Below are 24,010 nucleotides of genomic sequence, written 5' to 3'. Positions count from 1 at the left end.
AGGGCAAAGCCCGCAGGAGCAGAAACAACACGGACTCTGGCACAATGGCATGCATAAGCACTAAATCCCAGAATTTAGTGCTTCCTGCAGGCCCAAGTCCCCGGGAGGTGATTCAGGACCTAAAGCCCAGCCAGGCATTAGGAAGATAGAGGAGGACTGCCTCTGCTGACCCTCCCACTTGGCTGCCTCCTGCCCCACCTTCCTCAACAGCCTCCAAATGCCAAGCAACCGCCTTCTCTCTAGGTTCAACCTCTTCTCCCCTGTGACAACACTTAGCCCACTCCTACTTCTCCCTTGTCCTCCAGTTTCCAGCTCCATTGCCCTCCCATCGCTCATCCCTCCCTTGATTCCTGCCCTCTCACCAGCACCACCACCAACCCTCTCCAAGCTTTTACCTCTGCCCAAAGCTGCTCTGTCCCTTTTGTACACTTCGCATCCTGGTCTTAATCCACTCCAGCCTCTTTGCTACCAACTGCGACTCCCTGTGGACGCTAGAGTCCCCAGAGACATCCTCCTTTGTCTATGCTCACCGCCTCCGCCCCCTCGGCTTCCCTCACCCCTCACTCACTGCCCCAGCCCAGCGAAGACAAGAAGAGCTTGCCTCCACCACCACCGCTGCTGCTGCTGCCGCCGCCGCCGCTGCTACCACTGCTACTGGAGGTGGGCAGGCGCCTCCGCGGTTCTTTATTCTCTCTCCAAAGCCGTTGCTCCTCCCGCCGCTGCCATCGTGCTCCCCCGCCTCTGCCAGGCAGGAGCAGACAGGCCCTGCACCGGCGCCCCTGGTCTCTGGGGCCTTCCCTGCAGTGCAGAGGCTACCGAAGACAGCACTGGCTAGTGGGCAGAAGAATTGTAACCAACAGGGGTGGCCTTGGCTCTCCATCATCACCCTTTGCCTGCTTCTGAGCTCACGTTTGGGATTTCTACTTGGAGAGAATTCTGCTTATCTCCTACCATGAACCTGGAGGGCTGGGGAGAGGACCTGGTGCTCCCCTAGCCATAACTGGCTAAACTTTGAGATCACAGCTGCATCTGCTGCTCCAGAGCACCCAGCATGGGGGGAGTAGCTCCGAAGAGGCCTAAGGGCACTCCATAAGAACTCCCACACACACCCAGGAATTGGGCTCGAGCTGTATGTATCATGCCTCCTCTGCCACTGGAACACAGACCCAGGCAGGAGCCTGGTGCCTCCATGCTGGTTCGATACTTCATGATCCCCTGCAACATCTGCTTGATCCTGTTGGCCACTTCCACATTGGGCTTTGCGGTTCTGCTTTTCCTCAGCAACTGTACGTGGCTGCTGGGTGTACCTCCTCTGCTCACTGAGCCCCTCATCTCGATTACCAAGGGTTTCAGGCAAGGCAGGGTCAAATCAAATCCAGGGGTTGCTGTGGATGGGGCGCCTTTTCCTTCTGGGTATTGAATAGGTCACACTAGATTCCTGGCCTATAATAACCGATCCTTAGGTTCCTAATGGTATAGATCTTCATCATGAGCTGCAGGAAACTGTGAGGCTTGGCACGGATGCATCAGTGCTGGGATTGGGAGCAGAGGGCAAGATCCTGACTTACCCAGAGAAAGAAGGTGGCTATGCAGTTGGCAGGGCAAAGTCTGCCCTGCCTTGGTCAGTGACTTTCCAGCTTTACCGATTTTAACTGGAATCTTGAATGGGTATGAGTGGGCAAAGAACCTGCTCACAGAAACCTAACTTTTCCTCCCCAGACAAACCTGGAATCCACTTCACACCAGCGCCTCCTACGCCTCCTGATGGTGAGTGCAGTGGTTGGGGCAGGGGGTTGGCATGCTATAATGGGGGTGCAAATGGGCAGGGTTACCAGGACTGGGGCAGTTCCATAGTGTGTACACCAGGTGTATTTTGAGTAGGAGGCTGTGCAAGGGAGTCTGGACCCCTTCCAGGGAGTCCACAGGGATCTTTAGGTGCTGGCCAGTACTCCCGAGCAGGATCAGTTTTAGAACCGTCAAGAGGATTTGCGTGAGGTTTGGATGGAGCACTGACGTCTGTTTGGGGAGGGATTCCTTTTCTTTGTCTTTTTCCCTATTCAGGAAAGGGTGGGGCTGGAAACAGAAGCACAGAAGGGAAAGTGGGCTGGGTAGTGGGGGAGGGCCCAGTAAAGCCAGTGACAGCTGTCTGAGGGCTGGAGGACCTAGGTCTGCCCCTGGGGTGGGGGAGGATAGAAAGGATGGGCTAACCTTTTCCATGGCATTATGGGCTGGGGCCAGCACTCCCAGAGGGGCTGCTAGTGCTAGGCTTCTGTAACTAAGCTGATGATAAGAGAAGAGGAACTGACAGTGTTACAGAAAAAGCAGACTGGGGATCAACTGTATCTGCTAGTCCAGCCTGGTTCCTCACAGCAAGTAGGGCACAGCTCTATCCTTGGTACCTACTATCTTGTCAACTCTGCTGCCTGGGCAACTGACTAGCCTTATAGAAGTTATATGTCTAGAGTTATTTCATGCGAGGCAAAGCCATGGTTTCTGGGATTTTTTTGGTTTGAGGTAGGGAGTTGAAACAGGGTCTCTATATAGCCTTGTCTGTCCTAGAACTCACTGTGTAGACCAAGCTGGCTTCAAACTTGCAGATCCTTCTGCCTTTGCCTCTCAAGTGCTAGGATAAAGGTGCGTGCTACCACGCTCAGCCATGGTTCCTGTTTTGACCAGGATATGGGTTATGGGGACATCAGGGAATCCTGGGATTGAGGTTGTGGGTGTCACTCTGAGAGCAGACTCTGTTCTCTTTCTAGGAGGCAGCCCTGGGTTACATAGATAATCTGGGTCACTTCCTGGGTCTTGGGAACGGAAGAGGTATCCTCCCATCTGCTGTATACTAGGAAGTTAGGGCAAAGGTAGAGCTCTCTGGAGGCCTCAGCAGTCTGTAAAGTCGGGTAGGGAGTTTCCTTGGGAATGAGGAGCCTAGGCATCTCAAAGCAGGAGTTTGATTCTATACAGGATATCAGAGGGTTTCTTCTACCTTTTGATGGACAAGTGGAGAGGGGTCATCTCTAGGCAGCTGCCCTTTATTCCTTGCATCTGTGTTAGCAAAGTGATAGCATATTCGTTGACACTGTGCCAGGAGACTTTTGGTGCCTAGTTAGACTGCGAGTTGGGCGGTGTTGGTTGACAGTGCAAGCGGAGGCTGGTAGTGAGTGAGTGGTAGGTGCTTTTGACCGAGCCCTGGGCTCTGGCTTTGTGGCCCCAGGTCTTGGTCCCAGACCCTAGTGTCCTTCCTCAGGCTTCTTCCCGGGTGCCTCTGCCTGAGATGTTACTATCAGGGTAGTAAGATACCACTGTGTGCTCTATGACCCTCACTATTACTAGAGCTACAGAAACTCCTGGCCAGGTTGGCGGATGAGTAAGCAAGTTGGGTTGGGATGCAGGAGGAAGTGACTCTCACTTATCAGTATCTTTTAAAAAGAAACCAAATCACTCGCAGTGAGGTAGGCTGTTAGTAGGTGGAGTGTGCCCGTTAGTGTGGTGCATGAGACTAGGCCTGAGTGTCCATAGACTAGGGGCAAGAGGCCTACAGCTGTCTAATTCAAGGAAGGCTCAGGAGGAAAAGAGATCTTCCTTCTCGGCAATTTCAGCTCCTTCTGAAATCTCCAAAACTGCCAGATGTTTGCTTTCCTGTGTTCACACTGCGTTCCTCACAACTGTACACGTGGTCCTCTTATTGGTACCCAGCTTCCCTTTGTACACGTCAGACACGGACCATGGCCATCACACACACACACACACAAATACTCATCACACATAAATAGACATAAGCAGGCTCTTGGAAAATGTTTCATTTCCCAACCTACCAAAGACTAGGAAAAAAGTTAAATATACCCTCTGCCACTGTGATAGATATAAAAAGTAGAAGACGCCTCCGACGTCACATGAAAAGATGCCTGACTGGGTAGGAAGCCAGGAGGCCAGGGAGAAGTTCCTCAGGGGTTAAAGACACTTCCTGAGAAAACCAGACGTGACCCATTAGACTGCTGACTCATAGGTGCCCAGGCATGCACTTAAAGGTGCGTAAGTGCCACCTGTATTTATGAGAAGCAGATTGGGGAAGTGACCAGGAGCATAGATGGGGACCGAGCTAAGCCCTGTTGTTTATTAGGGATGAAGCTTTGTCAAGAAGCCTCACTGAGCCCCTGCTTACTTTTCTGATACATGAACACAGCATATGATGATACTTTAGTGGTGCTCGAAGCCCAAAGCTGTTATAACAGCTCTGCCTGCTGTACTAATGTGTGTAATTACTTCATCCATACCTCTCTGCATGTGGGCTCAGATTGTGCCTGTTCTAATATTAAGAAAATTATCAGGAGGTAATGGTGCACACCTTTAATCCCAGCACTCAGGAGGCAAAGGCACCCAGTGTCTGAGTTTGAGGCCAGCCTGGTCTTCAGAGCAAATTTCAGGACAAGCCAAGACTACACAGAGAAATCCTGTTTCAAAAACCAACCAAACAAACAAACAAATTTGTTCTTGAGCTCTTGTGATCCCTTTGTCCTATGAGGAAAGGACACGTGTAAACTTTGTTAAAATGGGGATCTCCATGGTTTAAGCGATCAATCTTCATCAGTCAAATGGCTTGAGTATGAGTGCAAGGCAGGGGTTTGCTAAGGTGATAGATGGTACCCAAGCTGTGCGATTTTCCTCTTTTTTTTTTTTTTTTTTTGGGGGGTTCTTTTTTTTTGGAGCTGGGGACCGAACCCAGGGCCTTGCACTTCCTAAGCAAGCGCTCTACCACTGAGCTAAATCCCCAACCCCTCGATTTTCCTCTTTTCCAAACACTTATTTATGTGTGTATGTGTGTGTGCTCGAACATGCCATGACACGACAGGTGGAAATCAGAGGACGACACGCAGAAATCAGTTCTCTCCCACTATGTGGGTCTCAAGAGTCAAACTCAGATGGTCAGGCTTGGTAGCTAGTGCTTAATCTACTCAGCTGTCTTGCCAGCCACAAGTTAACTCTTGATTACAGAAACAGGATGGGTCCTGTGTTCTTTAAACCTTGAATTTGCCACAGAACTTTAGTCCAGGTCCATTGCTGTTGTTGTTGTTGTTTTGTTGAGACAGAATCTTGTACTTGGCTTTGGTGTATGGAGGAAGGAGTGAATAGCTATCCTTGGCTGTGGACTTGAGACCTGGGGGAGGTTGGCTAGGCCAAGTAATCAGATAGAGAATCCCAAGAATCATAGTCACCATCAGTCAGCCAAGGAACTTGGTGTTAGGCACCGATCCAGAGACTGGACCTAGGGGACACCTTGGCCAATAGCCAAAGAGTTCAGCCAGCAAGTATCAGCTCAGCCTCAAAGTAGTGGTTAAATTTGGCGTGAGACCTTCAAGGGGTTTGGGTAAGAGAAGACAAAATGTGAGGATGGTATGATTGGGAGAGAGAATGCTAAATAGGAGGGAGGTGTTGGCCAGGCATGAAGAGAGGCCATTGGTGGATATAATTTGTTTTGAGCCAAGACAGGGAAGTCTGTTGGTGCTAACAATCCTATTATTGTATGCTCTACCCAGTATTTGTCTTCTCAAGTACAAAACTTCTCTTAAGTTTTGTAGATATTGGCAAACCCATAGTTCTGGGAGTAGGTACTTAGTGTGCCCATTTATAAAAGGGAAGAGGACACTGAGGCACGGTGTGGGAGCTCAGGAGGGTAAACCCAAACATAAGAGGGTCATATGTAAGACAGGTGGGTGTTTTGTAATTTCAGCTTTCTCAGGTGGAAGCAAGGCTACACAGACAAACAAACAGGGGAGGGAGGCTGGGTAGGTCATTGCTATTGCAGTGGCTGGGTCTAGTCCCCAATGTACTCTGCCCTCCTAGGAGATGTCCAAGACTGCTTCTGACATGATGTGAGGTGATGATAATTACACCCAATTAAACATTTACTAGATCTAGGTAACTATAGCCCCTTAGGGGCCCACAAGACTCATGGTTCTTCTTTTCAGAAGGGGTCAGCTCCAGTGTGCTTAGCAAGGCTTCCCCATTGGGTATCTAACTTTAAATATACCAGTGTCTACTTTCCCTGTGGTCTTACTAGTAAACAGTACCTGGCCCTTCCTCTGGACATGGCTGTTTGCAACACTGAGACTACCGTGTTATAAAGCTCTTCTGTGGATGGGTGTGTGAGGCTGAATATAGGGGCCACTTGCACTGACGGGGGACTCAGAGGACTTGAATGAGGATACTTCCTGAGGCGAGGGCCCAGAAGAACAGAGGGAAAGTACCTGTGTGATCCTAGAGAGACCTGTGCCACTGCCAACTTGAGGCTGAGTGGAAGCATTATATGATCGTAAGTGAGAGAAGCTTTGGGAGGTTAGGGGAATAGACAGAGAAAAGAGTTTGAGGAAAAAGGTACTGGGAATAGAGGACAGGTTGAGGCAGGGCAGGACAGTGTGCTTCTGGACGAGAGAGACCTACTGGAGAGGTATGAGGGAAGGCAGCAATAAAAAAGGGAAGGGGATGTGTGGAACAAAGTTCCAGACTCCTAGCATTACACAGTGCCCATCAGGCCTGGAGGAAAGTAAGAGGTTGGGGGTCAGGGGGTGAACTCAGAAGGTTATGGAGGTGCTCGTTACTTGGGGGGATAGCAGGATTCAGGTGGACACAGAAGCACCACCCTCCTGCCCCCCAGAAAGGAGCCACAGCAGCCTTAGATGAGGTGAGTCCGAGTTTTGTGACGTAGAAACAGACAGATGTAACTCCTATAGCCGGCTTCCTTCATCTCTATCTCTTAATCCCTCAAGCTAGCAATGGCCAGGCTCTCTCTGAGATTACATAGGCCCCTTAGTGTGTATCCATACCCAAATCCTTCAAAGCCCTTCCAGGGCAGCTACCCTCACATTCAACCGCAGCAACCACAAGGGCTGAGTTCTCGTGGTTGGAGAGCATCCGCAGCTGGGGCCCTCTCCTGCTGTGTGTTAAGGTGCAGGGAATAAGTGCTCTGTCCTATTGTGGGTGCATGAACGCTGTGGTTGTAAGGTGTGTAGTGAGGGAAACTGCCCTCCCATGTGGGAAGGTCCCAGGAGTCTTCCAAGGGTAGGGTTGAGCATAAGCATCGTGACAGTTGTAGGCTGTAGGTGCTTATGGGTTTGGGTGGGACCTTAGTCATGTGAATTCTTGGATGTGCGTCTCCCCATGAAATTGGGCACAAACAGAATGTGGCACAAGGGCTCATGGGTGTGTGGACCTAGAAACGGACCGTGGTGGCCTGCCTCTGAATACCCTTTCTCTGGTCTAAACTCAGTATGCAGGGGAATGTTATGTGGCTTTGGTGCTGTGTGTGAACCTAGTGTTGAGGATCCAGGCCGTGCCTCCTGTGTGTGCAAGAAGAATGCTTGCCCTGCTACGGTGGCTCCTGTGTGTGGCTCAGATGCCTCCACCTATAGCAACGAGTGCGAGCTGCAGCGCGCGCAGTGCAACCAGCAACGGCGCATCCGCCTGCTTCGCCAAGGGCCATGTGGTAAGTGACCGTGGGAGGTGGGGGGCAGCCCAGTGGACAATCGGCATGACCCCACCTGCACACCCACAGGGTCCCGGGACCCCTGTGCCAACGTGACCTGCAGTTTCGGTAGTACCTGTGTACCTTCGGCTGACGGACAGACTGCCTCATGTCTGTGTCCTACAACCTGCTTCGGGGCCCCTGATGGCACAGTGTGTGGCAGTGACGGTGTTGACTACCCTAGTGAATGCCAGCTGCTTAGTCATGCCTGTGCCAGCCAGGAGCACATCTTCAAGAAGTTCAATGGTCCTTGTGGTAAGCAAAGCACTCTGCACGGCCTCTCCCCATACTCGACTCTTCAGTGTGCACTGGTGACAGCTCCTGATTTTCTGCTCTTGGACTTTAGATCCCTGCCAGGGCAGCATGTCAGACCTGAACCACATTTGCCGTGTGAACCCACGTACACGGCACCCAGAAATGCTTCTGCGGCCTGAGAACTGCCCTGCCCAGCACACGCCTATCTGTGGAGATGATGGGGTCACCTATGAAAACGACTGTGTCATGAGCCGTATAGGTGCAACCCGTGGCCTGCTTCTCCAGAAAGTACGCTCTGGTCAATGCCAAACTCGAGGTTGGTGCTCCCAGAGGATGGATCCAGCCCTGTCACCGTGGCTCGTTAGGCCCCCGTCCCTTCATACCTGTATCCCCATGCACTGTGTCAGGTGTCCACGAGTCTGTCAGGTGTCTGATTTCCTTGTCTACTCCCAGACCAGTGCCCGGAGACCTGCCAGTTTAACTCCGTATGCCTGTCCCGCCGTGGCCGTCCCCACTGTTCCTGCGATCGTGTCACCTGTGATGGGTCTTACAGGCCTGTGTGTGCCCAAGATGGGCACACATACAACAATGACTGTTGGCGCCAACAGGCTGAGTGTCGACAACAGCGGGCCATTCCTCCCAAGCACCAGGGCCCGTGTGGTGAGCAGCCTGGGATCCGGCTGGGAATAGCTGGTCTTGCATCACTCCTCGTCCCTATCATACACCATCTCCATCTCGTCATATTCCTCCTGGGGTCCCGGGCTGGAGTCACTTGGGAGGGTGCTGGTGTGTGGAGGCTATGAGGAGGGGAACTGGGGAACCTGGGAAGTGGGACAAAAGGCAGTGTGCACTTGGCCTTGCTACACCAGCAGGTTCTCTGGTCCATCATCATCAGTCTCCGTACTGCACGGGGAACAGACTGCTTGGGTGGGCAGGAGTGGATGTGATACTGGAGAGTTCTTGCTCTAGGAACACAGTGCAGTCCCAAGCCTCTTAGAGGTAGATAGTAATTTGGGGTTTGAGGGACCAGTGGAGAGGGTGGAGGAAATTGGGCAGTGGCCAGCAGGCCCCTTTGGAGTTGTGGGCCTCTATGGCCCTGCCTGCCTCTGCTGTCTGTCTTGGTCAGTCCTCTGTCCATCTTTCTTTCTGCATCTGTCTGTTTCTTCTTGGTCCTTCCTTCCCTCTCCGCTCCGACTCTTGTGTCTTCCAGCCTGACCTGCTGGCAGGATGAGGTGCTGCGCCTGCCCGCCAGGAGCCCACAGCCCGAGGTCTGCCCCTGGCGCGGCTGGGGGGAGTGGCTTGCTACTGCCTGGCCTTCTGGTCCTCAGAGCAAGTTGACAGACACCTTCTTCCCTGTGTAGTTTGTGATTGTGGGGTGTAGTTTTCCTATCCATGGCAGAAAAGTTTCAACCCCCCATGTGCATGATATCCCAGGGCTGCTGGTGGTCCAGGGTCAGTGACCTGCTATGGGCAGTCAGAAACTCATGTCCCCATCCACCTCTGTTATGTGTCTGTCCCTTTCTCTGCTGTGTCCTGTGCATCTAGCTTTCCTCCGCCATTCCCACCCTGGAGAGGGGCTGTTGCATGGGAGTGGGCTTTGTCCACAGATGGAGGAGAATGTGGACTGAGTACTTCATCCTCCCCAGACCAGACCCCGTCCCCATGCCATGGAGTGCAATGTGCATTTGGGGCAGTATGCACAGTGAAGAACGGGAAAGCCGAGTGTGAGTGCCAGCGGGTGTGCTCCGGCATCTACGATCCTGTGTGCGGCAGTGACGGTGTCACTTACGGCAGTGTGTGCGAGCTGGAATCCATGGCCTGTACCCTTGGGCGGGAAATCCAAGTGGCCCGCAGAGGACCCTGTGGTCAGTGACGGGCAAGTGGGTTGGGTTGGGAGGAGGCTTCTGGTCAACATGGTGATAGAGCTTCCTCCCCAGACCCATGTGGGCAGTGCCGTTTTGGATCCCTGTGCGAGGTGGAAACTGGACGCTGTGTGTGCCCCTCTGAGTGTGTGGAGTCAGCCCAGCCCGTATGCGGTTCTGATGGACACACATACGCTAGTGAATGTGAGCTGCATGTCCACGCCTGTACGCACCAGATCAGCCTATACGTGGCCTCAGCTGGACACTGCCGTGAGTGGGACCAGAAGGGATAGGCTTCCGTGAGTCTCTCCATCAGGGAACCATGCTTATTCTTGCTTCTTCCTGTAGAGACCTGTGGAGAAAAAGTTTGTACTTTTGGGGCTGTGTGCTCAGCTGGACAGTGTGTATGTCCCCGTTGTGAGCACCCTCCACCTGGCCCTGTGTGTGGCAGTGATGGTGTCACCTACCTCAGTGCCTGTGAGCTACGCGAAGCTGCCTGTCAGCAGCAGGTACAAATTGAGGAGGCCCATGCAGGGCCATGTGAGCCGGGTAAGCTCAAGTAGCTGGTGTGAACCCCTAGATCCCAGTCTCTGACGGAGACCTCACGGGTGACTGCTCTTTTTCCCTGCAGCTGAGTGTGGCTCAGGGGGCTCTGGTTCTGGGGAGGACGACGAGTGTGAACAGGAGCTATGCCGGCAGCGTGGTGGTATCTGGGACGAGGACTCAGAAGATGGGCCATGTGTCTGTGACTTTAGCTGCCAGAGTGTCCCTAGAAGCCCAGTGAGTACCCCTACTGTCCCATGGTTCCAGGGCGGGTACGCTGAGGAGGGGGTCAAGGTTGCTGAGGTTGACCCCACTCCTCCAGGTGTGTGGCTCGGATGGAGTCACCTATGGCACCGAGTGTGATCTGAAGAAGGCCAGGTGCGAATCACAGCAAGAACTGTACGTTGCTGCTCAGGGAGCCTGCCGTGGTGAGTGGCTATACAGAGCACATCCAGCACGTGGTGGCGTGTTCATCATGTATTTGTGCTGTGTTTCTCTGTATGTGCGTGTTCTGTGGTGTATAACATAGAGATGTGAGGCTGTGGGCGTCTGCACACGCTGTGGTGACATTTATTATTGTTGATGATAATTTGTTTATTTACTTATTTGTTTACTTAGGTTTTCTTTTTGTTATTTTACTTATTTTGAGGCAGGATTTTGCTACATAGCCCTGGATGTTCTAGAACTAGCTACATAGATCAGGCTCATAGATCCGTCTGCTCCTTGAGTAGTGGGATTAAAGATGTGTACCAAGTACTCTATTCTACCAGCCAGATTAGGCTCTTTCACTCTTGTAGGAGAGATTGCTGCTAGGCTGGGAGTGGTGGCACACACCTTTAATCAGAGTCAAGCGGATCTCTGAGTGCGAGGTCAGCCTACAGAGCCAGTTCCAGGACAGTCAGGGCTACACAGAGAAACTCTTGTATTGGGAAAGAGAGAGAGAGAGGGAGAGAGAGAGAGAGAGAGACAGACAGACAGAGAGAGACAGAGACAGAGAGACAGAGACAGAGACGGCGGGGGTGGGGATTGGGCCGATGTGTGTGTTTGTACGTGTACACAGATGTATCTAAACAAGAATAAATAATGTGTTAGAGGAATATGAGTGAGCACGTGTAAATGTGTCTTTATATATGTGTACCCTTAGATCTGTATGCATATCTGTTTGTGGCTCTGATAATGTGTGCGTATGGATGAATGTCCCTACCTGAGTATGTGGCTTTTTATGTTTTATGGGTTTGGGGTTCTACGTTTGCTCTGTCTCTATATGTGATATGATGATTTCACCCATGACAGCCTCAGATTTTCGGTTCCCATTGAGATTTGATGTCAAAAGGAATGAGGTCATGTGGCAGGAATCACTGAGGCAGAATGATTGGGCTTAGGGTAAACAACCACCACTACATCAAATATGAACTATGTGCACTTCTCCTCAGGCCCTACCTTGGCTCCACTGCTACCTGTGGCCTTCCCACACTGTGCCCAAACCCCCTATGGCTGCTGCCAGGACAATTTCACTGCTGCCCAGGGTGTGGGCTTGGCTGGCTGTCCCAGTGAGTATTTGAACCCAGCCCTAACTGATCTAGCAGAGCTGTGCATCTCCAGTGACCAGTGCTTTCTCCTCTTGTAGGCACCTGCCATTGCAACCCCCATGGCTCCTACAGTGGCACTTGTGACCCAGCCACAGGGCAGTGCTCCTGCCGACCAGGTGTAGGAGGCCTCAGGTGTGATCGCTGTGAACCTGGCTTCTGGAACTTCCGTGGCATCGTCACCGATGGACATAGTGGTTGCACTCGTGAGTAATGAAACTACATGCATTCCTGCCTGTCTACCGCATCACTGATCATGTCTTGGCCTGACCAGTATCTGGTAGGGCTGGGGCAAGTAGGGAAACTTTTCTAGGTACAAACCATGAATTCTTCCCTCCCACTCTCCCAGCCTGCAGCTGCGACCCTCGGGGTGCCGTAAGGGATGACTGTGAACAGATGACTGGATTGTGTTCCTGTAGGCCTGGTGTGGCTGGTCCCAAGTGTGGACAGTGTCCAGATGGTCAAGTCCTGGGCCATCTAGGCTGTGAAGCAGGTGAGGGCAGGAGCTGGTGCTGACCTTAGGGTTCCCTGTACTGAGGGTGGGAGTACCTGAGTTAGCAGGAATGTTTTTATCCCTGTGCCAGATCCCATGACACCTGTGACTTGTGTGGAGATACACTGCGAGTTCGGGGCCTCCTGCGTAGAGAAGGCTGGTTTTGCCCAATGTATCTGCCCAACCCTCACATGTCCAGAGGCTAACTCTACCAAGGTAAGGAGTGAACTATGTAGAGGGTATTGGGGATAAGGAGGCCTTTCCCAAGCATCCTTTCCCTGTACTCCAGGTCTGCGGATCAGACGGTGTGACATATGGCAATGAATGCCAGCTGAAGGCCATTGCCTGCCGCCAGCGTCTGGACATCTCCACTCAGAGTCTTGGTCCCTGCCAGGGTGAGGACCTAGGACTAAAACAAACCAGAAGGACCCAGCCCTGTTGACTCGAGCCCCTAACATCCTTCTTTTTGCAGAGAGTGTTACTCCTGGGGCTTCCCCAACATCTGCATCTATGACTACCCCAAGGCATATCCTGAGCAAGACGCTGCCATTTCCCCACAACAGCCTTCCTCTGTCTCCCGGCAGTACTACCCATGATTGGCCCACCCCATTACCCATATCACCTCACACCACAGTCAGCATCCCCAGAAGCACCGCGTGGCCTGTGCTGACCGTGCCCCCTACAGCAGCAGCCTCTGACGTAACCAGTCTCGCAACATCAATCTTCAGTGAATCCGGCAGCGCCAATGGGAGTGGCGACGAGGAACTGAGTGGAGATGAGGAGGCCAGTGGGGGCGGGTCTGGGGGTGAGCCGGGCCTCAGGGACTTGTGGGCAGGTCTGAGGGTGATGTGGGGGCAGAGCCCAAGAGTGGCTCCTCCCCAGGGCTGCGCTTAGACTACATTTCCCCAGGACTTGAGCCCCCGGTGGGCAGCATTGTGGTGACCCATGGGCCACCCATCGAGAGGGCTTCCTGCTACAACTCACCTTTGGGCTGCTGCTCAGATGGCAAGACACCCTCACTGGACTCCGAAGGCTCCAACTGTCCTGGTAAGTGAACCTTGGGGAAGGGATGAGCTTGAGGAACAGCATAGATAGGAGTGCTGTCTTCACCCCTCGGCAGCAGGTCGGTATAAGGTTATGGTGTTCTGGCTCCAGCACTTCGAGTGTGTGGGGGGATTAAGTTTGGCACACACATGCACTCTGGTTTCAACCATTGAATATGCATGTGTGCCAAGGACCCGATACCTAACCCATCTTTCTCCTTGCAAGCCAGCTTGGGGCACCTGCTCCTAGGAATTGCCTGGTAACTGACGCCAGCCCAGCCCTGGGGTTCCCACTTACTAACCCCATGGTCATCTGACTAACACCCCCCGCCCTGCACCCCACATGGCTTGCTGTGGGCCTTGCTTCTGTGGCTGCCTCGGAGGCTAGATGGCATTGGCAGGGCCTCACTGCCCCTCCCCCACAGCTACCAAGGCATTCCAGGGCGTGCTGGAGCTTGAGGGGGTCGAGGGACAGGAACTGTTCTACACACCTGAGATGGCTGACCCCAAGTCAGAGTTGTTTGGGGAGACCGCAAGGAGCATTGAAAGCACGGTATGAGGGTTTGTGGGTTGTTCGTTTAGGACACACCCAGATGACTGGCTTAAGTGAATCAATCTTAAATGGGTTTAGACAGTGCCTTGTGCCCTCACCCATTACCTGCTCACAGCTGGACGACCTGTTCCGGAATTCAGACGTCAAGAAGGACTTCTGGAGTGTCCGCCTACGGGAACTGGGGCCTGGCAAGTTGGTCCGCGCCATTGTGGACGTTCACTTTGACCCTAGTAAGCCCCTGTTCCCCTCACGGGAGATGATGGGTATGGACTACAGGGAGCCAGGTCATGCTCAGGACCCTCCTCTCCCCAGCCACAGCCTTCCAGGCATCAGATGTGGGTCAGGCCTTGCTCCGACAGATCCAGGTATCTAGGCCATGGGCCCTGGCAGTGAGGAGGCCTCTGCAGGAACATGTGCGATTCTTAGACTTTGGTGAGTACCAGGTTAGGTCTCATCCTGCCTGTCCTTCCTTCTAGCCTCCATACCTCAACAATACTTTGTATGCCCTGTGGCCTGCATACTTGACAGTTACCCTTCCCTGTAGACTGGTTTCCCACTTTCTTTACGGGAGCTGCAACAGGAACTACAGCTGCTATGGCCACAGCCAGAGCCACCACTGTGAGCCGACTGCCGGCCTCTTCCGTCACCCCACGAGTCTACCCCAGTCACACCAGCCGGCCTGTTGGCAGAACTACAGCACCACCAACCACTCGCCGGCCACCAACCACTGCCACCAACATGGACCGGCCTCGGACCCCAGGCCATCAACAGCCCTCAAAGTCCTGTGATTCCCAACCTTGCCTCCATGGAGGTACCTGCCAGGACCAGGATTCTGGCAAGGGTTTCACCTGCAGCTGTACTGCAGGCAGGGGTGGCTCTGTCTGTGAGAAAGGTGAGGTCACCCATTGCTAGAGGGTTTGGGGTTATGGCCAGAGGGTATAGCAGGGTCGTAGGTTTAACTCTGTCTGTCTTCTGCAGTACAACCCCCCTCCATGCCAGCTTTTAAGGGCCACTCCTTCTTGGCCTTCCCCACCCTCCGAGCCTACCACACACTGCGCCTAGCACTGGAATTCCGGGCTTTGGAGACAGAGGGACTGCTACTCTACAATGGCAATGCACGTGGCAAAGATTTCCTGGCTCTGGCTCTGTTGGATGGGCGTGTGCAGTTCAGGTGGGCACGGTGGATGGGGTAGTACATGGGCAGATATAGTACGGTGGCAGAGATCAACCCAGACCCCGTGAATCTAGGGAATGAAATCCTGTGGGCCGTGGGCGAGGTGAGGTAGGCCTGGACCAACATCCTGAGCACAGACTCCCATGTCTAGGTTTGACACAGGCTCAGGGCCAGCAGTGCTAACGAGCTTAGTGCCAGTGGAACCAGGACGGTGGCACCGCCTCGAGTTGTCACGGCATTGGCGTCAGGGCACACTTTCTGTGGATGGCGAGACTCCTGTTGTAGGTGAAAGTCCCAGTGGCACCGATGGCCTCAACTTGGACACGAACCTCTATGTGGGTGGTATCCCAGAAGAACAAGTTGCCATGTGAGCAGAGTAGGCTGGGCCTGGCTGGGCCCCTGGTCTCTGACTCTGTGACAAATGATGGGTAGTAGAGGAATGGGTGCGGATGGTGGCTGTAACTTTGACCTTGACCAATCTTCTGGCCCTCTATCTGTTCTGGCCGTACTACCTTTGATGAGACCTGTGAAGGTGGCTATCCCTGACCTTCAGCCCTGACCCTTGACCCTTATACCCACCTCCCAATTCTGTCTTGTCACTGAGCTGGCCACCCTGTGGACACAATAAAGAGAGTAGGCATGGGGCATTCCGGATCCCTAGCCATGGTTTATGGGGCATGTAAGTATTACAGCTGACTGTGAGAGGGTGCCTCTGACTGACCCCCTCTGGTATCAGGGTGCTTGATCGGACCTCTGTGGGCGTTGGCCTGAAAGGATGCATTCGTATGCTGGATATCAACAATCAGCAGCTGGAGCTTAGCGACTGGCAGAGGGCTGCGGTTCAAAGCTCTGGTGTGGGAGAATGTGGAGACCATCCGTGCTTACCTAACCCCTGCCATGGTGGGGCCCTATGCCAGGCACTGGAGGCTGGCATGTTCCTCTGTCAGTGCCCGCCTGGCCGCTTTGGTGAGAACTAGCCTGGTGCCCGGGGAGGAATCTAGATGTTGTGGGAAGACTCATGTTTCCTGGAACCCCCATCCAATCTCCCCTCAGGCCCAACTTGTGCAGATGAAAAGAGCCCCTGCCAGCCGAACCCCTGCCATGGGGCAGCCCCCTGTCGTGTGCTTTCCAGCGGTGGGGCCAAGTGCGAGTGCCCCCTGGGACGCAGTGGTACCTTCTGTCAGACAGGTGAGGTCAAAGAGCTGCTGGGGAAGGATGAGGGGTTACAGTCACATTCATGGGTTGATTTGGGGTCTGGTATATGATCCGGTTAGGGTTGTATTTGATCATTTAGATACAGTAGTAGGGAAACCAGGGCCTGCAATCTTGTTTTGACATCTGTTTGGCCCTCCATAGTCCTGGAGACTGCTGGCTCCCGGCCCTTCCTGGCTGACTTTAATGGCTTCTCCTACCTGGAACTGAAAGGCTTGCACACCTTCGAGAGAGACCTAGGGTTAGTAGGGCAGGAGGATTAAGGGAAGGGAGCTAACCTGATGAGGAGACCATGACACGCTCCCACAACTCCACGTGACCCCAGGGAGAAGATGGCGCTGGAGATGGTGTTCTTGGCTCGTGGGCCCAGTGGCTTACTCCTCTACAATGGGCAGAAGACAGATGGCAAGGGGGACTTTGTATCCCTGGCCCTGCATAACCGGCACCTAGAGTTCTGCTATGACCTTGGCAAGGGGGCTGCAGTCATCAGGTGGGCATTAACCAGGGTTGGCCCTAGACATTCTACACAGATCACAAGGTGGACCTAAAGGACTACCTGGTTGGGATGACGGTATCTATACCAGGGTTATGTGCTAGTGCCTCTTGAGCTCTGGGTGAGCAAAGACCAAAGCCTACTCATACCTTTTTGCAGGAGCAAAGAGCCCATAGCCCTGGGAACCTGGGTCAGGGTATTCCTGGAACGAAATGGCCGCAAGGGTGCCCTTCAAGTGGGTGATGGTCCCCGTGTGCTAGGGGAATCTCCGGTGAGCATCCAGTGCATGAGGAAGGTCTAGACCTCCCACACCCCAGTCCCACCACTTCCCTTCCTCCTCCCTGGGGGCTTCACAGACACTGATAGCCACCTCTCACAGAACTGTTTTCTCTGTCTGCCCTGTGCCTCGGTCTGTCTCCTTTTTGCTCCCACTGCTCTCTGGCTCTTGCTCTGCAATCCCCCCACCTGCTCTCCGGATGTCAGAAATCCCGCAAGGTACTGTTGGCCTCTTACCCAGCTCAACTCACCATCTCTTGTACCCATTCCTAGAGTAGCCCTTTCCCACTAAGACCTAGTCTGCCATTTCTGTGTGATTAATGCCGCCTCCTAGATAGTGAGGGGTGGGTGTGGGGCATCAAGCAGTTGGGCATACTTCAGGCCAGTGGGTGGATCAGACATTGACCCTTTACCCCATGCCTCCTATAGGTTCCGCACACCATGCTCAACCTCAAGGAGCCTCTCTATATTGGGGGAGCTCCTGACTTCAGCAAGCTGGCCAGGGGGGCTGCAGTGTCCTCTGGCTTCAATGGTGTCATCCAGCTGGTATGGAGATGGGCACCAGCCACAAACCACATAGCCACAGTGGGGTGGAGAGGGTCATTGTATGTGGGGATTACGTCCCAGGTGGGGGTTGTCTCATCAGAGAAGGTAGCAGACATGACTAAGGTGCTCCCTCCTCTCTTCTTCAGGTGTCTCTAAGAGGCCATCAACTGCTGACTCAGGAGCATGTGTTGCGGGCAGTAGATGTCTCACCTTTTGCAGACCACCCTTGTACCCAGGCCTTGGGCAACCCCTGCCTTAATGGGGGCTCGTGTGTCCCGAGGGAAGCCACTTATGAATGCCTGTGTCCTGGGGGCTTCTCTGGGCTGCACTGCGAAAAGGGTGAGCACTGGCAGCCCAGGGCTGAGACTTGACGTGGCTTGGAGATCTCACCTGAGGCCCATTTCATCCCATCTGTCTCCCAGGGCTAGTTGAGAAGTCAGTGGGGGACCTAGAAACACTGGCCTTTGATGGGCGGACCTACATCGAATACCTCAATGCTGTGATTGAGAGGTAACATGCAGTCAGGAGCCAGGCACTCCCTTCTACCCTCTACCCTCGGCTGTCTTGTCTGGTCCTGTCTGTGCATGCCATGCAGGGTATGGGTGTTAGATTCTCCACATCCCTCTCAGCTCTGGCCCGGAGGGAAGGCCCAGAATCTACTCTACCCACTTCATTCTCACTATCTCTGTCTCTTTGTTTACAAGCGAGCTGACCAATGAGATCCCAGCGTAAGTAGGCTCTTGGCTCTAGTCATGCCTTGGCACTCACTCATGTCCATGCTTTGCTCCCAGCATCACAGTCTTGAGCCCTATTGAAGGTAGAATTTCTACCCTGGATGGAGAATGGGATCGGGGCCTGTTCATACCCTGTCAGGCTCAGCTTCCTGCCTTGGAAGTGATCAGTCCTCTACCTAGGATTCACCCACACCACTGAGGCTCCATTGCAAGTGTGATTTTGTGCTTGTGTATACATGTTTCTATGTGTATGTACTTGGTATGTACTCGGTATGTACTTGGGTTGTATCTGATTTGTGGGTATGTATGTATGTATGTATGTATTGTATCTACATATGCCCATATGTGCTTTCGACGTGCACCTGTGTATGTAAATGTGAGTTTGTATAGATGTGTGAATTATGTATGCAAGTGTGTGTCTGTTGTGTGTGTGTGTGTCTGTGGGGTGTGTGTGTGTCTGTGGTGTGTGTGTCTGTGGTGTGTGTGTGTGTATGTATGTGGTGTGTGTGTGTCTGTGGTGTGTGTGTGTATGTATGTGGTGTGTGTGTGTGTCTGGTGTGTGTGTGTCTGTGGTGTGTGTGTGTGTGTCTGGTGTGTGTGTGTCTGTGGTGTGTGTGTGTGTGTGTCTGTGGTATGTGTGTGTATGTCTGTGGTGTGTGTGTATTTATTTGGTGTGTATGTGTCTGTGGTGTGTGTGTGTATGTGGTGTGTGGGTGTGTATGTCTGTGGTGTGTGTGTGTGTGTGTGTATGTGGTGTGTGTATGTATGTGGTGTGTGTGTGTGTCTGTGGTGTGTGTGTGTGTATGTGGTGTGTGTGTGTGTGTCTGTGGTGTGTGTGTGTGTCTGTGGTGTGTGTGTGTATGTATGTGGTGTGTGTGTGTATGTATGTGGTGTGTGTGTGTGTCTGTGGTGTGTGTGTGTGTGTGTATGTGGTGTGTGTGTGTATGTATGTGGTGTGTGTGTGTGTCTGTGGTGTGTGGGTGGGTGGGTGTGTATGTATGTGGTGTGTGTGTGTGTCTGTGGTGTGTGTGTGGGTGTGTGTGTGTGTGCATGCACGCGCACAGACATGGTCATATATATATGCTAGGTCATCTCCAAGGCTGCTGCCATCAGAACACCTTTGTGATTCCATATCACCAATGCCTCTCTCCTTGTACTAACTACCCATCAGGGCATGTCCCCAACATACATATTACATAAGGGTCACTGCCAGAGCCCTTTGTGGGAAGGGCCATTGACACTCTGGAGTTATGCTTGCTCTGCCTCTCATCTGCACATGTTGACAAAGGGGATTTTGGCCTGCATTCAGCCTGTCTTGTCTCCTGCTTACTGCTTCCCTCTCTTCCTGCTTCTAAGCCCTGAAACTCTGGATTCCCGGGCCCTTTTCAGGTAAGCACATGGCAGTACTTGAGAGACCCAGCTCATTACGTTGCCAGGTGCTTGCCTCTCGTCTGCCACCTCTCTCACCAACTTTGTCCAGTTGACCGTGTCTACCACCATCTCTCCTTTGTCGAATTGTTGGTGTTGCCCTGCCCAGCCAGTTGCCTGGGTCTGATCACCAGCTTCTGGCCTCTGTGATAGTAGCTTAAGCTTTTGTGCTCTAACAGCGCCCTCACCCACCCGACTCCATTGCCTACTACCCTGGCAGCCCTTGACCCACCCTTTTGCTTTTCAGTGAGAAGGCACTGCAGAGCAACCACTTTGAACTGAGCTTACGCACTGAGGCCACTCAGGGGCTGGTGCTGTGGATTGGCAAGGCTGCAGAACGTGCAGATTACATGGCCCTGGCCATCGTGGACGGGCACCTGCAACTGAGCTATGACCTAGGTTCCCAGCCAGTTGTGCTGCGCTCCACTGTGAAGGTCAACACCAACCGCTGGCTTCGAATCAGGGCTCACAGGTGAGTGAAGCCCCCTGAGAACAGCGGTGGGTGGTGGATGAACTTTCTTAGCTGAGTCCGTGGTCACTGGCAGCCTGACTCGGGCCTGTTAGTGAGAAGGGGAAGAGGGAACGTAAGACGACATGGGAGAAGCAGTCAGCCGCTGCCTGCCGGGATAACACAGAGTGTTACCTTCGGGGTGCGGTACCTACAGGGCATGTGATGGAGAAAATGTGGTTCTAGGTCCTAGAGGAGGTAGGGAGGATGCTCTTGACAGCTTTGTCCCACCCATCCCCTAGGGAGCACAGGGAAGGTTCCCTTCAGGTGGGCAATGAAGCCCCTGTGACTGGATCTTCCCCATTGGGTGCCACGCAACTGGACACAGATGGAGCCCTGTGGCTTGGTGAGTGTTTGGAACTGGCCAGGGGAGGGTCTCAAACTGTATGATAGGTAGATTCTCCTAGAGCTGACATCTGAAGTGGCCCATCTAGATAACAAATGGGGTGGACTCTCCAGGGCAGGGCAGTGCCCTCTTCTTCATTAACCTTGCGGATCTTAGTCTGTGCACATGCATAGCACCCCACTGGTATTCAGGTGCTGGTGGGCCCCATATGTTGGCTTCAGCACCTGCTAATCTTCTCTCTGTCCTGTAGGAGGCCTGCAGAAGCTTCCTGTGGGGCAGGCTCTACCCAAGGCCTATGGCACAGGTTTTGTGGGCTGTCTGCGGGACGTGGTAGTGGGCCATCGCCAGTTGCATCTGCTGGAGGACGCTGTCACCAAACCAGAGCTAAGACCCTGCCCCACTCCCTGAGCTGCCACCAGAGCTGCCACCTTCCCTACTGTAATTATTTTCTATTTTTGTAAACTTGTTGCATTTTTATATGATTTTTTTGACTGCACGTTGGCCAGAAGGACTGCTGGCCTGGCCTCCTTTCCGTCCGGGCAGCTGTGCTGCAGAGACAAAGTGGTGCTAAGGGACTCTTAAGTAGACCGTAGCACCTAGAGCCCTGGGCTTTGAAGGCAGCCTTAGGACACACTCCTCTGCCTAAGGTACCGTGCCTCAGCCCCTTGCACTGTATGTTCCTACCTGTCCACTTGTATTGGTCCTTTGGGTCTCCTGGCCCATTGCTAGGCCCTGTTTGTGTGTTATTAATGTGTTATTGGATGAGAACTGTATCCCTGAGCAGGAGGGTGCTGTTGGGGTTGAGGGGGCCCTTCATTAAACCAAGTAACATTGGGTCCTTTGTAGGTTCCCACTTAAGCTGCTCTCCTGTGTGTGCTAAGGGCCAGCCTCACCCCAAGCTAGCCTGGACCCCTAGTGCTCCCTGTGACAATACTGTGATATAAAAAACCTGATAATTGGGGCATCATCTTACTTCCCAAAATGTGTTTGCCTGTCCCTGGAGGCTGTAAACAGAAGCCAGGCTCCATCTAGGTTGTCCTGGCTGGTCCTCAGTTGGCCTTCCCCACCTACTCAGTTACCCTGAACATGGTCATCCTTTCCCCAAAACATCAGGCCACTTAGGAATCCCTAAGAGGGAGTGCGTCACTACGGGATGTGGTTGACCTCCATTGCTTACCTGCCTAAGCAGCCAGCTACATCTGTCTCTCAAAGATGTCCAGCCAGACTCCTAACTATATTCTTCAACCATTGATTTTGTTTGATTTCTGATGTGGAAGTGCGGTCATTCCTGTTCTAACGCACAGCAAACTTTAATTGGTCTAACGTGAGGGCAACCCACAGTTGGTCCACTGTAACGATGGTCATCCTTGTTTGAGTGACAGTTACTGCCGGGTGTCCAGCCAAGGGCAGGTACTAGAATGGCAGAGATGACTATAGAGCCAAAAATGACTGAAACTGAAGCAACTGTCTGCTCCTCCATCCCCTATCTTTAATGTCCAGCACAGTCATCTCGGGAGAAAAACCAGACAAATCTGGGATGGGGGCAGTCTGACCTTCTTCCTGCTTCGGTGATCAAGGCTAGAGGGAACTGCATGGTATCTTGTTACTAACTCCAGTATGTGTCAATGTCAAATACCATGAAATAAAGTCTGAAAACCTTAAAATGGGGACTGTGTTTGTACTTACCAGCCTGCTGGCTTCTTGCTCACGTTCAGGAGGCACAGACTTCAAGCTCTCCTGTCCCTCAGTGGAGAAAGTAGAACATGAACTGGGAATCCACCATTCCTTTTGGCTGAGCTGCCTTACATGTTGAGCATGTAATGCTGGAAGTGGGGTGGGCACAGGATATGTGTGAGGGCTAACTCAAAGGGTACCATTCTTGGGCAGCAAAGCTACAGTGTATCTGTGTATGAGCATGTTGTAAGGAAGGGAGCTAGTGGTTGCATGGAGGATAAAACCAGGCAAATAGGGTAAACATGCCTTTGTGGAAATATATGAGCTAGAATAGTAGCCAGGCAGCCCTTTTTCTGGCTCAGATGTATATGGTGGGAGACATTAACTAGGAAGCCCTGAGAAAGAAATTCTGATCACTGGCACCTCCGAAAATATATAAGTAGGAAGTCTTCAAGATGTTGAAGCTCCCCCTAAGATCAGGAAGAGAAAAGAGGTTGTACAGTTGGCTCAGTGGCTCCTTGAACTCGTGACTTAAATTTAAAATCATGCTATTCTGATTTTGTGTTGATAAAGTCTGTCTTAGTGTTTTATTGCTGTGAAAAGAGACCATGACCTCAGAATCTTAGGGTTTCTATTGCTATGAAGAGACACCATGACCACACAACTCTTATAAAGGAAAACATTCCATGGGGCTGGCTTACAGTTTCAGAACCTGTTATCGCCGTAGCAGAAAGCGTGGTGGCATGCAGACAGACAGGGTGCTGGAGAAGGAGCTGAGAGTTTTACATCTCGATTCGCAGGCAAGAGGAAGAGACAATCATACTAGGCCTGGCTTGAGCATTTGAGACCTCAAAGCCTGCCCCTAATGACACACTCCTTCAACAAATCCACACCTACCCCAACAAAGCTTTATCTCCATAGAGTGCCACTCTATGGGCCTATGGGGGCCATTTTTACTCATTCCTCATTCCACTCCTTGGCCCCCATAGGCGTGTAGCCATATAACACAAAACACATTTAGTCCAACTTCAAAAGTCCCCAGTCCACCACAGTATCAACCCTGTTTAAAAATTTAAAGTCTCTTTTGGGACTCATGCAATCTCAACTGTTATTCCCTATAAAATAAATCAAAATGAAAAACCAGATCACATAACTTCCAACATACAGTGGCACAGGCTCTACATTACCATTCTAACAGAGCATAGTGAGGAAATACCAAAACAATACCAAAGCTAGCTGGGCAACTGTCTAACGTCACGTCCGATGTTAAAGTAATCTTCAGATCTCCAACTCCTTTTATCTTTGTTGATCATAACACACTTCTTTCTCTTGGGCTGGCCACTCCCTGTTAGCAGCTCTCCGCAGCAGGTATCCCTCCATTGTGGCATTTCCAACATCTCGGATCTTCAAGGCTTCACATTTACAGCTTCACACAATGGCCTCTCTAGGCCTCCATACAGGGACACCCCTGACACATACTTGGCCTCAATGGCTTTCCTTAGCCGTGGAGGGAGATTCTATAACCCCTTTCTTCTATTCTTGACTCTAAAGTTTGAACTATGTGGCAAATTCTGCTGATTGCTGGGCCTGGAAAATGGCCCCCTTGTTCAAATACATTTTGTTTTTAATGGCTTCCTTCACTACCTCTAAGCTTGGCCATTCTGGAACTCTCTGTATAGACCCTGGCTGGGTAGGGTCATGCCCTGAGATCACTACTCCCTTTATTCTATCCAACATCAGACTTTAATCTTTTTATCTCCTTGAA

The 24,010-nt window shown here is 52.4% G+C and overlaps 1 protein-coding gene across 10 annotated transcripts in view; it reads left to right on the top strand.

Moving 5' to 3' along the window:
* Agrn (agrin) overlaps positions 1–22,235 on the top strand; it is a 32,902-nt gene extending 10,667 nt beyond the window's left edge. Inside the window, exons 1-38 of one of the 10 annotated variants that reach the window (XM_017593170.3) lie at positions 64–1,286; positions 1,720–1,767; positions 7,265–7,480; positions 7,550–7,774; positions 7,866–8,090; positions 8,228–8,434; positions 9,421–9,639; positions 9,712–9,906; positions 9,985–10,185; positions 10,268–10,416; positions 10,502–10,607; positions 11,613–11,729; positions 11,807–11,971; positions 12,115–12,258; positions 12,350–12,474; positions 12,548–12,653; positions 12,731–13,063; positions 13,168–13,305; positions 13,727–13,854; positions 13,970–14,084; positions 14,167–14,286; positions 14,399–14,746; positions 14,833–15,025; positions 15,180–15,395; positions 15,765–15,994; positions 16,082–16,216; positions 16,385–16,481; positions 16,566–16,730; positions 16,893–17,004; positions 17,217–17,228; positions 17,439–17,555; positions 17,702–17,894; positions 17,978–18,065; positions 18,260–18,283; positions 19,646–19,678; positions 19,965–20,189; positions 20,468–20,571; positions 20,822–22,235. In XM_017593170.3, the coding sequence (XP_017448659.1) occupies positions 1,139–1,286; positions 1,720–1,767; positions 7,265–7,480; positions 7,550–7,774; positions 7,866–8,090; positions 8,228–8,434; positions 9,421–9,639; positions 9,712–9,906; positions 9,985–10,185; positions 10,268–10,416; positions 10,502–10,607; positions 11,613–11,729; positions 11,807–11,971; positions 12,115–12,258; positions 12,350–12,474; positions 12,548–12,653; positions 12,731–13,063; positions 13,168–13,305; positions 13,727–13,854; positions 13,970–14,084; positions 14,167–14,286; positions 14,399–14,746; positions 14,833–15,025; positions 15,180–15,395; positions 15,765–15,994; positions 16,082–16,216; positions 16,385–16,481; positions 16,566–16,730; positions 16,893–17,004; positions 17,217–17,228; positions 17,439–17,555; positions 17,702–17,894; positions 17,978–18,065; positions 18,260–18,283; positions 19,646–19,678; positions 19,965–20,189; positions 20,468–20,571; positions 20,822–20,979 (5,880 nt within the window). In that variant the 5' untranslated portion in view covers positions 64–1,138 and the 3' untranslated portion in view covers positions 20,980–22,235. Of the gene's footprint in view, positions 1–63; positions 1,287–1,719; positions 1,768–7,264; positions 7,481–7,549; positions 7,775–7,865; positions 8,091–8,227; positions 8,435–8,987; positions 9,043–9,420; positions 9,640–9,711; positions 9,907–9,984; positions 10,186–10,267; positions 10,417–10,501; positions 10,608–11,612; positions 11,730–11,806; positions 11,972–12,114; positions 12,259–12,349; positions 12,475–12,547; positions 12,654–12,730; positions 13,064–13,167; positions 13,306–13,726; positions 13,855–13,969; positions 14,085–14,166; positions 14,287–14,398; positions 14,747–14,832; positions 15,026–15,179; positions 15,396–15,764; positions 15,995–16,081; positions 16,217–16,384; positions 16,482–16,565; positions 16,731–16,892; positions 17,005–17,216; positions 17,229–17,438; positions 17,556–17,701; positions 17,895–17,977; positions 18,066–18,259; positions 18,284–19,645; positions 19,679–19,964; positions 20,190–20,467; positions 20,572–20,821 lie in introns of those variants that run through there. The other 9 variants (XM_017593169.3, XM_017593166.3, XM_017593167.3 and 6 more) reach the window with 9 other exon arrangements.
* The last annotated feature ends 1,775 nt before the right edge of the window (positions 22,236–24,010 follow it).

The sequence above is a fragment of the Rattus norvegicus genome, chromosome 5, assembly GCF_036323735.1.
Source record: "Rattus norvegicus strain BN/NHsdMcwi chromosome 5, GRCr8, whole genome shotgun sequence".
NCBI lineage: Eukaryota > Metazoa > Chordata > Mammalia > Rodentia > Muridae > Rattus > Rattus norvegicus.
Note: the sequence above shows the minus strand (reverse complement) of the source record. Positions and strands in the feature narration are given on the sequence as shown.